We start from the raw sequence: 14,284 nt of genomic DNA, 5'->3' as shown, positions 1-14,284 counted from the left end.
TGACAAGAAACAGGCACAGACAATCAGACAGGGAGGAAGTAAAATTTAAAACAAGACACAAAAAAACTAACAAAATAAAACAGGAAATGAACCAGAGACATGAAATATGAAAGTACATTTTAAACATGCTTGAATTAATTTACACAGAGGGACAATGCCAGACAAAACAAAGGGGAAGGAAACGGGGCATGAAGACAGAAAACTGAAAGTGACTGTACTCTGTGAAGTCAGAAAGCTGACACTCATCTGAAGCAAAATAAGACTCCGAGATCCCATACACACGCTAAGCAATGACTACAGCTTAAATACAACAAGAAGTAATACTACGATAACAACAAAAACATGGCAAAATATATATAAATAATACAAATAAATATATACAAACAAACAAACAAGCATACAAAACTCAAAACCCAAGAACCGAAACCAGGGACATCAATCGATTCCTGACTCAGTGCTCTACCAGCATGTGAACACTGGGCAGATATAATGTAGCACTGAAGGCACTATATGTTTATTTATTTAACTTCAATATGGAAAATACATGAACATAGCCTCTATAAATGATGGATGAAGCCACTCTTACATTACCTAACACACAAGTTTGACTCTTGTTTTAAAACCTTAAGTTGAGCATTGTTTCCATCACCATCTTCCTTTTTTTGAAACCGTATGTCACCAGCTGAGGGGTGGATGTGACACCACACATTCATAAGTTAGTGACTTGTCAACCACAAGTCTAAAGCATGCACTTTTTAAATATATTCTATCTTACTTTAAATAGAACCTTATATATTAAAAAAAAAATCACGTTGTATTCAGTAAGACTAGAGACTGAGACTTAAACATGTCAAGGAAATGTTACAGAGGTCATAATTCAAGAGAAAATGAGCATGTTCTCAAACGCTTCTGTTATTACCAGGTTTCTTTTTGCAACCAAAATAGTCACGCACTGCTGACTGGCAGAAAGAACCGAGGTTCAAGGCTTTAGCCCCAGAGGCTACATCTATCTTTTATATACACTGTGTGGGCATAACCCACTCTCCTCTTGTCTCTGATTGGCTTACTCCAGCCAGTCATCACTTGTCATGTCCAAACCCAGCCAAACCAACCAATGAAGGCAATGAGTATTCACCAATCAAAAACAGGGTAAGGAAGGACGCGCTTCACCATCCTTGGAGAAAAAAAATAACCTGCTGTACTGAAAGATAAATGTCGTTTGGGATTTATAAGTGGTTCTATGCAATGCAGCATGAAAAATAGATATGTACCTGCCGCATGTATACCATGCAACACAGCAGCGCTCACGCTATAACATCAAGTTACTGAAAACTTTGCATTTATATTTCAGCCTCATGAATTATCTCTACTCCCTAAAGAGGTGGAGTATACCACTTTTAGTTTAATCCAAGGGTATTCTGAGTGGGTCTTTTATATTTGGATCAAATAATGCATGCGCATTATTCATGACATGATTTTTGACAACATGGTTTGCCAGTAGGGTGAACTTAACAACATGTGGGAAGTGTTAGCTGAGTTGTCACTCCAAAATAAGAAGTTGTGAAATCAGTGTTCACTCACTAAATCTAAAAAAAGGTTTAAAAAACAAAATGTTGGGTTTCTGTCAGTTTAATTCATGACAAGACTGAAAACTGTTAAACCTATAAGTGCTGTTGTTGTGCCCACAGGTAAAGATAGATAAACTTCACATACCTTTGCATTTGTTGCTAAAATAGCTTTAAAGTTAAAGTACAGAAAAATGCAAAAAGCAGAGTCAAACAGCAGCAGCTTTTGCAACATAAATCAAAGCACTTGTTACACATCTTAGCCTCTTTTAATGTTCCATGCAGACAAAGTGGCGATACTTCCACTCTAAGATTTATATGCTTGAATATGTGCTTAACTAAAAGTGGCAATAAAGCCATGTAAAAGTAGTATAAGTGTAAAAGACCCTAATAAAAAAAATGTAAAAGTACATAATAAATTTAAAATGTATTTAAAGTTCACGCTGAAGAATAGACCTGATCATGTTATTATAATACTTATTACATCATATATCTGGCGTTTGCAGTTTGCACGTTGCAGTTGTTCAAGTGGGGGCTAATTTAAACGTTTGCACATACTGATGGCAATTTAATCTATGAGTTTAACATTGTTAACAGAGATTCAATTTGAAATCTCAATCTGAAAATTAACTGGTGTACATAAATAATACAAATGTAGCGAAGCTAGAAGGAAAACATTTGCCTCTGAAATGGAATGCAGCGTAGGTATACAACAGCACGACATGCTGCTGTTTGCATTATGCAAAAATGAGCATCTAAAAGATGTATATTTTCTAAATGATCATACACTTTATCTTTAAATGAATCACGCCATCAGCTCTCATACTGAGTGTATTAAAGGTTAAAAGCACAATATTCTCCTTTGAAATGCGTAACGCTGAAAAGCATAATGGGACTATGCTCAAGAAAAGTGTAAACACTTCAAAAGAAACGTAAGCACCGTGCTTTACATTAGAGTAGCCGTTATTGTGTCTCTTATCAGAAAGAGTATTACACAGATCCCTGATAGTGGAAATTTTTATTTTACATGTTGAGTTTTCATACCTTCTGCCTGAGGGTATCGGCTCCGGCTCTTTGTACAGGATGTGGTTCGGGTCTCTGGTAATTTCAAGGCCCTCCCTTCTCACTGTCTCTTCAAACATCTCTTGGATGAGACGAGAGGGAAAAGATGGGGCCAGCATGCCAATTATGTTCCCTGCCCTTCTGATCAGATTTTGAAGTTGTTATCTGAGTTTAACGGACTGGTTACCAAACCATCTTGTTATGCCATACTTGAGCAAAGATAGTTTGTATTCTCTGCTGTGGTCAGCCCATCCTCAGCTGCATGGCAGCCACAGGGGAATGAAAACAACCCATAAAAATAATTTGTCAGTACCACTTGACACTTGGTTTGGCATCTCTCTCACACATAAACACACATACACAGAGGATAATCCAATGCACCCCTGGAAATGACTCCCCCAACACAGATACACAAACACACACACTGCTGGGAAGGTAAGTCAATAATATCTCCGTCTTCTACCGACTGCTGCCCCTCCAAACTGTGCTACATTGACCTGAAGAAATTCTCAGTATGGCTCTCAGTGACAGGGATTACAGCTTCTTGACTCAGATGGGAGCAGACGGTGCCAGTGCAGCCTCTGTACCCCTCAAGGTGGGCAGAATTCCTCCTTGGATTAAGTGACAAGCGTATATCCCGGCAGCCCTCGAACACAGCAGTCGAGGCTCTGTTAACATTACGCGAACAAGTACCCATCTTACTCGGGAAAGGAGAAAAATGGAATTTCCATGATCTATTTATTCATTCATGAAAAGGCACAAACAAGGACAAATCTTGTGGAGTGCGTGTCCTTGTTTGGTGGCTGTTCATGAATGAATAAACAGAAACAAAGAGAAATTTCTTGTCTTGGTTTCGCTCCCACTGGTGTATCGGGTGTCAGGTCAATCAGTTTAGCATGGATTTTAATAAATTGGCTCTAAGAGCGGTTTGAAATGCCGTTATTATCATGGAATTTTTATGAAGGTGGATTTCACAGGTTATCAAAAAAGAATTTTCTCTAAAATTATCCAAGTATCACAGCAAGCAACTTTATCAGACAAGTTAAAGCTGATAAACCTCCAAAAACAAAGAAATATCAAACAAGCTGCTTCTAGGAAAAAGAGAATAATACTACTGGGAGACTTGTGAAATAGGCTTTCTTACCATCTGTGTAAAGTTTATTGCAGGACACACTCTGAGACATGGATCTAATAAACTTAGGTACAACATCAAGTTTGATGTATGCAGATTGTACCCACTGATTCACTCCCCACAAGGCACCAATTCCCACGATATTTCGCTCCATACTACAACCTCCTTGAAAACAGCTAGAGGACACATCAATCTTGTGCTGCCACAGCTCAATAAATTACATTTTTTATTAGAATCCCAAACATTAGGTTTGCTTTTTCCAACTTTGACACCCATATATTTTTGATCAGTGCGTTATCTCCCAGCTCCTTTCCCATTCATTGGTTAGCAGATGTAGATCTTATCAGCAGACACGTTGTAAGATGATCTTTCTAAATTTCTTTCCCAGGCTGCTTTTAGTCACAGACTGTTATAACAGCCAACTTTGAAGCCCTCTTTGTGTGCAATATTAAAATCTGTTTTCCAGCCATGACCAAAGATATTGCCACGGTTCTTTCTCGTTGGATGCCTTTCATCTGCGATAGTACAAACACATATAGTGTAGCTTATACTTGAAGTTACTCTGTATGTGTCTTCATGTGGAAGCAGTTTACACATGTTAATACTTATGAAGCTTTTTCTTTTGAATTAAGTTCACATGTAGCTACACAGAAAAAAAAATGCTGTCAAGCTAAATGACCTCATTGAATATGATCTCAGATAATTTGTTATACTGAAACTTGTGTTTTGTTGGACTCAGTGTTTGCGCAAGAGTAGAATTAATTGGTCCGGGTTAGAAAAATATCACGTTTTAGATTAAAATGCAACATTAAACAGATGAATTTCTATCATCTTAAGGAAATGACACGCCTCTTACATGCCTTTATTCGCACAGCTATAAACAGTGGCTTCAGATTTTTATAGGTCATCATAACAGCTAGGACAAATGATTTAAGGAACGCTTTAATTAAATATGGTTTACTCAGGCATTCGAGAAAATAACTCCATCAAGGACAGTTCTTCACCACCGGCGATACACATGTGGGTGGTCTGTGGAAACAGAGCTGAAGACCCCCAGCTACAGCTGGAGCATATCTGAGAAACTGGCCCCAGGACAGACTGAAGTGTAAAGTCTTTGTTGCTGCCCTACATGCCAGATAAATAGATCAAGCATGAAAATTAACCTTTTCTCACTGAATTTCCCCGAGTATATTATTTCTTCACACCACTATTGGAAAAATATAACCAAATAATTTACTCATTTACTACAATCTTAGCAACCAATTTGCTACTGATTATTGCCAACAGGCAATACTCAAATGTCTTCCTCCAACAGTATTTATTTAGAAAATCATCAAGACCTTTAGAAGCTGCCCTTGAGAGTTTACAAACAGCATATGTACCCAACTAATTAGCTATATTTTTCCTGAAGAAACTGAGCTGTTTTAATAAAACTCTTCCTCATCTTGTAGATTTTTTAAAAAGGGAAAACATTGACTTCTTTTACATGAAGTTATTAACTTAGACAACAATGTTGTGGCCAGCATTGGTAATTCAGATCATACTCCACTACCTGCATAATTAATAAGAAACATAACGGATGTAAAGGAAGTCCTCTCAGGTATCTCAGCTAGTGTTTTAATCAATTAAATAACACATAATCCCAAAGCTTCCCTCTACTGCAGTACGATAAACACAGGCAATGCGACAGCCAACACTCGTTTCCTAATATGCATATGTTAGTAACTGTGCTAATGTGCTCCTGTGTGTGTTTCCCCAGAGGGAGACAGCGGGGGACGCATCAGAGTCAGCTCTGTTGAAATGCATCGAGGTGTGCTGTGAGAGTGTTCGTGACATGAGAGCCGCAAACCCCAAAGTGGCAGAGATCCCATTCAACTCCACCAACAAATATCAGGTATTGCATGAGACTAGTGTCACGTCATGGCTTTGGGCTTGAACTGATGAGAAAATTAACACAAGGCTGAAATTTATTACTGTGCATTCTGGGTTTTTGTATATATACATATATTAAGCAACCTAAAAATGTAATAGAGTAACTGTTATGTAAATAGATATTGTTGCTCACTAGCCAGAGGAGGTATTTATTTCTAATCTTGACCAATTTTATGTTTATGAAAGCTGCACTAACATATGTTATCACATAAAACTGATTACTTTTCTGTCAATTTTTGTATTAAAATCAGTTTTTACAATGTTTTAAGAATCTAGACTTCTAGATTCTAGAATCAGTGTGAGCAAGACTACACAAGACCAAATAATGTCATGAAACTTAGTGAAAGACAAGGACAAAGTCTTTAAAACGTCGGTATGGGTCCAGATCTTTTGGGTTGCAATTCCAGTGGTTTTATTTTTAATGTATTCAACTCTGTCAGAGCTGTGGTGAGTTTTTCACACAGATTTCCAAGACGTCCATGAGAGGAAAAAAACAGAATTTTTTCCTTATATGCCAGAACTAAATCATGCATATTCATTTTTTAACCTTTTTCTACTGAGGGAAGGCAGCCTGAACATGTCTGCTCTTTTACCAGAGACACCCTGCTTAAAATTCACACTGCTGCACGCATTCATACTTGGAAGCTGCCCAACAAGCCACAAACGCAGCATTGTTGGTCACAGGAAAAACTGTTGCAGCATTAAAGCTCTGCAATGTGTTTTATTTATGTTAGAAAGATACATCAGGATTATGAACTGGCTTGGCTGGGATACTAAGAAAGTGCTCTGCTGTTGCCTTTCAATGTACAGAAATCCCATTTGTAAATTTATTGTATGTTGAATATGCTATTGAATTGTAAATGGGTTGGTAACCTGCTTATAAACAGTGCCTGAATAAAAAGGCCTAACATGCTGGGAGAAGAACAGGTGAGAAGACCTGGATGTACATCCCTAATTAAAATTTGCCATCATGCTAGACAATATCAAACATTTGCAAAGGTAGCTTCTTATGAGACTGAGCAAAGACAAGCATGCTCTGTAATTTTATTTTTTCACCAAAGTGGATTAAAAAATTTGAGCAGAAGCTATTTTTTAATAAAATTGAACAAACATTTCCCATCCAGTATCTGTAGTAGAGAGGCAGTTGTGAAAGGTCTTACGTTAATCCACATGCTTCACTCCGTCCTCTAACAGTCAACACCAACAGAGCCAAAAGTTAATACTGAACTATATGAAGCCATCACGCAGAGCATTAACACCTTGCTCAGGGGAAGTGCAACAATTAACGCAGAGAGATGTGTGTTTGCTTCGCTTTTCCACACCCAGTCTTTCCCAGCTTGTGTGGAGATTCGAACCAGCATATGAATTACACAGCAGCAGTGTTGAAGCAAACAAAGTACTTCCTGCATGCATCTTGTGCACCTGTTCCCTGACTTAAAATAGGCACGTCTGTGTTAGGGGAGGGGAAATAAAGCAATTTTGCTCTGGTTTTCTGAGATTAGATATGTTGTGACTCAGATACAAATTACCTTGGGGAATGTGTGTGTGAGTGAGTGAGGGAATGTGTGCACACAAACTACTGTAGGTATGGGGGAAGGGATAATGCAAGGTGCTACACCAGAGGAATATATGCAATTGGGTAAATGAATGCCCCTTCAACATAGGGCATACATATGACTTTCAAGGTACACTCAGTCAATTCAACCTTGGAAAATATGACAGCTGTGAAAACAAAATAAAAAATAATAAAACAAAAAAAAAAATCAGACTAACAATAGACAATCCACAATGAACAGCATGTGTGCATTGTTTTTAAAGCAAATCCCACAGTGTCGTGTCCTCACATTTCCTCCTGTGCATTTTCTTCTAGCTCTCTATCCATGAAGCGGAGGACAATCCCTCTGGTCATATTCTGGTCATGAAGGGAGCTCCCGAAAGAATCCTGGACAGGTTGGTTAATCAATAATGGATCGATTATATGTCTCAGTAGGAAAATAGCACAAAATTTGACTCGTTTTTCATTTAATGTTTCCTGTTGCTTTGTGGTTGCGGTAAAAAAAGACTCTATCCAGGCTGTTAATTTTCTATATATTGCTTTGCTACTGTCAGTGAAAAGATTAAAATCCAGCAACATAATAAAACCGGTTGTTTTTATCTTTTTTTCATAGGCTTTGTTTAAAATATGGCAGCAATATCCTTTAATTTGTCTTTATTCATGCATAATATTTACAAGTGGGCACAGGTTAAGAAAACTTAACATTTATGCACCCACATGATTGGGATTCGTTTTGGCACTGTTTAACAGTCAGATGGATGCCCCACTGTTAGAGACGGCAGGGCGTAGAGTCACTAGAGGTGGGCGGTAGATGACCAGGGGAAAAATGTGAAGTTAAACTTACCTGAATGAACATTTTTTTCTTATTCTATCGTGTTGACATTTATTTTACTAAAATTAAACTTCTTTTTTTTCCCTTAAAAAAAAATGATGATAGTTGATTTAAAAAAACAGTATGACTTGGTGGTCGGGGTGGAAAAAGTTATTGCACTTTAACAGCTACTTTTGCAGCAAAAGTTCTACCCGGGGGTAAGCACTAACTGCGAAAGTCCCCGGGGAGCTGCATACTTTCAAAGCCTTCTTTCTGCTTGCATTCGCACTGCTAATGGGAACTCTAACGTGATGTAATAGCTGGCCAGCGGTTGGTAATGCAACATCACCTCTTGTTGTGGTCCTTTGTTTTCTTGTAATCCTGTTTGAGCAGCTTCATTTTCTTTCTGCATTGCTTCACTGTGTGGTGGATGCCTTGTAGCAAGTTGAAGGGAATTGATTTTTTTTTTTTTTTTAACGTTTGTCTCCGACAAGTCAAAATCTTGTTGTATTTCCTTCTTTTCATATAGGCACAATAAAGCCTGGATGCCACTGTCAGTTTACTTCTTTGTGTTATTTTCCCCACTTTGCAGTTAATAAGAGTTGTTGTATGAGAGTATTGTTTTACCATGGTTTTAAGGTTTTTTTATGTGAGCTGTCAGTGCTGCATTCATGTGTTTTACCAATTATTGTATACTTACATCACTCCCTAGAAGTTCCCTTTTATGCTAAGAAAGTATCTACTTTTAAAAGAAGCAAACAAAACAAAACAAAACCCTCAAAGCAGAGTTGTGAACTACAGGGGTCTCCAGTTTATGCTGTACAGCCACAGAAAAAAAAGAGGGCACTACATGTCAAAGTTTGGATTATGAATAACTTCCTGCTGTCCACATCTCTGCCTAATAATGAGATTAAGCGCTCCTCCAGTGTGTGCATATACTTTGTATGTAACAGTGGTTCCAAAACAAACCCAACTCAGTGCTGACATGAATATTGAATTTAGAATAAAGCCACAGTAAAGCTGTTGTTGGTTGATAAAAAAACAACTTATCCTTTTAAAGGCGCAAACCTTTTTGACACCACATATCATATTGTCCATTTAGCTGGAGCTCATCCTGCTTATGTAATTCAAACACACTGATTATTGTAAGCACCGTAGTTCTAAATTTATTATTCATTGTTTTACAGATGCAACACCATTATGATACAAGGCCAGGAGGAGCCTATGGATGAAATGTGGAGAGAGGCTTTCCAAAGTGCCTACCTGGAGCTGGGTGGACTGGGAGAAAGGGTGCTTGGTACGTTTATCTAGTGGCACCAAATAAAAGCAGTCTGCTTGGGAATAGGTGGAGAGGAGAAGCAGTTGGACACAGCACTTACTTTTTATAATCGCCTTGGTACACAGGGTAGTTTGCCCTAATGTCCCCATAAAGGTAAAGAATGCTTGCACTGCAACACTTTCTTGAAAAAAAAAAGTTTTTGGCTCTTGCCCTGGATTGGAGCTGACACAGAGCAAACACTTATAACCAATGTTACACAAAATATTAGAAACATTTGTCTGCAGCGTTTTAAGGAGTATCAGGTGAAAATTGAGCAGTAAAATGCAGCACATTTTGGGTTAAAAAAAATCAGTACTGGAAGTTCAGCTTTCGGTGTTTCTAAAGTGTTCGGCATTCTGACTCCGTAAATGTCATCATTTTGACAACCAAGGAGAAAACTTACCTGGCATCTTTTAAAAAGTGCCATAGGTAATAATTATGTGCTATCATCATTTTGTTAGAGTAGGCGTCACAACAGTGGAATATGGAATGGTGCCATTTTAGAGTGAAACTCCTGAAATTGTGTAAATTAGTGTGTCTCAGTTATGCCTTAGGTGATGATGATGATGGGTCGGGTGCTTCTCCTGTTTTAGACTGAGTGTGGTGTTTCATCCAAAGTATCTCACTTTGGGCGATTGGAGAGAGAGATATATGATAGAAGCGATGTGTATCATGAATTAATAAAAATGCCCGATTCAATTTGTGTTGCAAATCTGCGACTTCTGAATCTGAATAAGCATATGGAAATGTACAGAATTACTGCAACCAGATGTATTTTCTGAGGGTGTATTTCTTATATAAATCTTACTCACATTTCCTTAACAAGCTTAACTGTAAATAGCAACAGTAACAGTAAAGTCCACCATCAAAAATCAGTATTGTTTGTTGTTATGTGTTTCTTGGGGGTCGTAAAAAACAAGCCTCTTTTTAAAGTTAAAAATATGTTTCTCTCTTGTTTTTTCAGTAGCTGTAGTGTACTTTGAGATTTCATTTCAGTCTGTTATGAACAATCACCTCACTGATCTCTCTCCTCTTCCAGGCTTCTGCCACTTGAATCTATCCTCATCTCAGTTCCCTCGAGGATTCACCTTCGACTGCGATGACACGAACTTCCCCACTATGCAGCTCTGCTTCCTGGGTCTCATCTCCATGATTGATCCTCCGCGTGCCGCTGTGCCTGACGCAGTGGGTAAATGCCGCTCCGCTGGCATCAAGGTAACACTTTCTACAGATTCATTTATAGTACTTCCTGATACTCCTTTCCCTCTGGCTTCATTCATCAAGCTTTTAAAAGAGGGGATTTGCATGTCAAATATCTTTTCAAATCACATAGTGAAGTCCAAATGACAACTGATCACTTCTCAGGACCATGACAGATCATGACCAATGGACAAATTAGTTCAGGCAAGGCACAAAGTCAAGCTCAGCCGCAATCCCAACAGATCAGCTGATGTCAGTGTGGGCTGGCATTGACATCAGACTTTTTGCCAGAAGGCTCAGCTAGCCTTCTGGCAAAACTCACACGGGAATGCTATTTTAAGCTGCTGTAAGCTGTCAGAAATGTTCTGCATCTGCAAGCGACTTTGCAGTCCACCTTTATCCCAGGTCCTCCTTTCATGTGTACTGTACATGACTTATTCATTGTCATATGTGTTGTAAGTGATGCCTGTTCTCTGCTATAGTCATAGTGCTGATCTCCCCACTTTATGCTTTCCACATAGCTTGTGTAGAGGTCACAGAACAGCAGGCTGCTAAATATAAATCACTGCAGATGGAAAAACCCATCTTCCTTTGACTATGACTATAGATGAAAATGCTTATGGCATGTTTTGCATAAACACTTTGAAGGCTGGCTGAAGTACCCGAACAGTTTTAAAGTTTGCTCGGTAGTTTATCAGAGCTACTGTTGCAGGTGTGACTATCTGCGGGTAAGAAGTGACTGACAGTTTTACGAATAAATTATGGTTTTGGGATGAAGAATTCAAAATAATTGGCAAATTGAATTGTTGGCGTTAAAATAAAAAGCATGGAAGGCGATAAAGAATGAGCTGAATATATTCTGATAGCAATTTGTAAAAAGAATCCATTTAGCTAAATGCAGATTCAGTGATTTACTGCAAATTGTCATTATATGTTAATCGACTCCAAATACAGAGAGCAGATTTCTTTTTTTTTCGTCAGAAAAGTAATAAGCCAGGCCGCAGGAAGGTTAAACAACTTCCAGCAGAGATAAAAATGGATAATGAGGAGAATGAGGCATTCTAACTCAGGGGAACAACTACAAATATGGAAAGAGGATTTTGCATGTTTAATTTCAGGTACAGTAGTTATCACGCTTCTTTTTGAAAGACACCCTGTAATTGGCTTAAAAGTGAACTAGAGGCAGAAGTGACTGAAAATGCTGCTATATTTATTTTTGTAGAAAACAGCTGGAAAGTTTGTGTTAAAAACATATGTGATAAAAAGTTTAAAACTCGAATGTTTGTGAAAGTTCTCAGTCATCCAAGTCATCGTAGTCTAAGGAGCTTGGAAAGAAAAGCGTCTGGGCTTCTTTAAGTTGCTTGAAGACGTTTCACCTCTCATCCGAGAAGCTTCCTCAGTTCTAGGGTCAAATGGTGGAGAGTCCCAGATTTAAGCTCTGTGGGAATGTCCCCCCAAGAGGGACAATGGACCCCCTGATGATCCTCTACCTAATCACGGGAGCCAAGGTGTGAAAACATATAAATCTAGTTATAGTTTACATTATGGATTGCGGTGTAAGATTTTCACTTTTGCTCTTTATCAAAATAGTTTAAACCTATAGGAAATGATCCCATTTCTAAACAATTTCTACAAATAAATAATCAAAAATATAGTAGCTTTAAAATGATCCAGGGAAATATGATTTTTGTAGCTGTACAGTTGGGTGATTTGTTGGACAAAGACGGAAGGTTTGTAGTTTTGCCTCTGTACAACACCACAATGGATTTTAAATTAAACAATCAAGATGGGAAAGTGAAGTGCCTCTGAAATTGGGGTACTGTGTATAAAAATGACTGTATTTCCTAAACAGTTAATGTAATACATTTGGTCAAACCCCTTGAGTTAAACTTGCACTTTAATCAGATCTTGATTATTTGATTTGAAATCCACTTTGGTGGATTACAGAGGTAGAACTACAAAAACTGTGTTTTTGTCCAACAAATTTTGGACCTGTTTCTTTAAATACCTTTAGCTGGATGTTAAATTTTCATTATGCAGTGTAATCACATGATCTGTGATGTTTAATGTACCTTCATGCAGCCTGTATATGTGCTGCTGAAAACTTTAGTGGTGACGGTAAAGTAATGAAGCAGATGTTAAAAATAAGCTAAATGTACTATATGAACAGTACATATGGTTATAGATCCTAATATTTGCCACATTTCCTTTATAGCAGTCTATATATATCCAAGTTAAATGTATACTTATATATACTTCCCTTTTTTTATTAGTTTTATAACTTTCCTTTTCAACAGCTTCTCATCAGGGAACTGATTATTTTCCACTGGGTGACTTTGAAAGAATAGAAAATAATCTCCATTATGCAGTATGTTCTTTTGTCACTTCTGTGATGAAATGAAAAGTGGGCTTCTTAGCAAAGTCTGCATCTGTCAGTTACTTTTTATTGGAAGATTACAAAGGATTGAATGATACTTGAACTAAACAATAGACGAAAATACGGTGCCTAAAACTGGCATAAGAATTGTTGCCTTCTGCAGGTGTGCTGGGGATTGGCGAAAGTGGATGAATAGGTTTTTTGGGAATACTAGCATTTCAGTACACATCACCAACTTCTGTAGTTGCTTTTCCCCAAAGACAAAGATTTTGATGGATTATTTGTAAAATCATACTATTTTGCCCATAAGAAAGCATCACATTTAAGATTTAATGAATTTACTGTACGATTTGAACCTTTAACCCCTAATAACCCCACTCCCTCCCAGTTTAACTACACAACACATCTGGATGAGTTATGTGCCTGTAGAGCCTATACTAAACTGTAGCTTAGGAATGCTCTGACATATGGCATACAGATGAGGTACAGTCAGGCTTCATGTGACTTATGGGGACCTTCTGTCCACGGTCAGGTGATCATGGTTACCGGGGACCACCCAATCACAGCCAAGGCCATTGCTAAGGGTGTAGGAATCATCTCTGAGGGCAACGAAACGGTTGAGGACATCGCTGAGAGACTAAACATCCCTCTGAGCCAAGTTAACCCCAGGTGTGTGTGTGTGTGTGTGTGTGTGTGTGTGTGTGTGTGTGTGTGTGTGTGTGTGTGTGTGTGTGTGTGTGTGTATAAAGGGAGAGTCTGACTGCGTGCTTTAGCTTCCAATAGTAAGTGTCTGTGCGACTGTGAGAGTGTTTCAGTTTGTGAACCATGTTGTGTCTTCTGGATGTGTTGTGCATGTAAAGTGGAAGCAGTTGATTTAAATTAAATTTTTTTAAAAAAGGATACCGGTCGCATATCTTTCCATTCAAAAGCGTATTATAAAGATCAGAAGAAACAACTTTGTTACATGTCTGAAGGTAATAAAATCTGCCTACTAGGACCACTGAAGGTCACTAAGGTTAAAAGAAAACCTCTTTAATGGAGCTCAGTCAGACAGCCTCTGTACTTGTAAGATTATGCTTAAAATTTTAAATAAAGCTTATATTTAGGGCTGGATTAAATGCAAGCTGCTGGGGGCTTCCCATCATGTACTGAGCATTTCTTCTTTGCTCACCTTTTTTCATCCTTTATGTGTTTATACACCACTCTACTCCTTAGTTATTATTAATCTCTGGCTCTCTTCCACAGTGTGACATTTGTCCTCACCCCCAACCAGTCACAGCCGATGGTTGTCCTGGTTCTGCCAGAGGTTTCTTCCTGTTAAAAGGGAGATTT

At 38.2% G+C, this 14,284-nt stretch overlaps 1 protein-coding gene across 1 annotated transcript in view; it reads left to right on the top strand.

Moving 5' to 3' along the window:
- atp1a2a (ATPase Na+/K+ transporting subunit alpha 2a) overlaps positions 1-14,284 on the top strand; it is a 50,754-nt gene that overhangs the window by 17,537 nt on the left and 18,933 nt on the right. Inside the window, exons 11-15 of the mRNA XM_063462883.1 lie at positions 5,519-5,653; positions 7,562-7,641; positions 9,245-9,354; positions 10,415-10,590; positions 13,485-13,621. Coding sequence (XP_063318953.1) covers positions 5,519-5,653; positions 7,562-7,641; positions 9,245-9,354; positions 10,415-10,590; positions 13,485-13,621 — 638 coding nt within the window. The remainder of the gene's footprint in view (positions 1-5,518; positions 5,654-7,561; positions 7,642-9,244; positions 9,355-10,414; positions 10,591-13,484; positions 13,622-14,284) is intronic.

Source organism: Pelmatolapia mariae, linkage group LG18 (assembly GCF_036321145.2).
Source record: "Pelmatolapia mariae isolate MD_Pm_ZW linkage group LG18, Pm_UMD_F_2, whole genome shotgun sequence".
NCBI lineage: Eukaryota > Metazoa > Chordata > Actinopteri > Cichliformes > Cichlidae > Pelmatolapia > Pelmatolapia mariae.
Note: the sequence above shows the minus strand (reverse complement) of the source record. Positions and strands in the feature narration are given on the sequence as shown.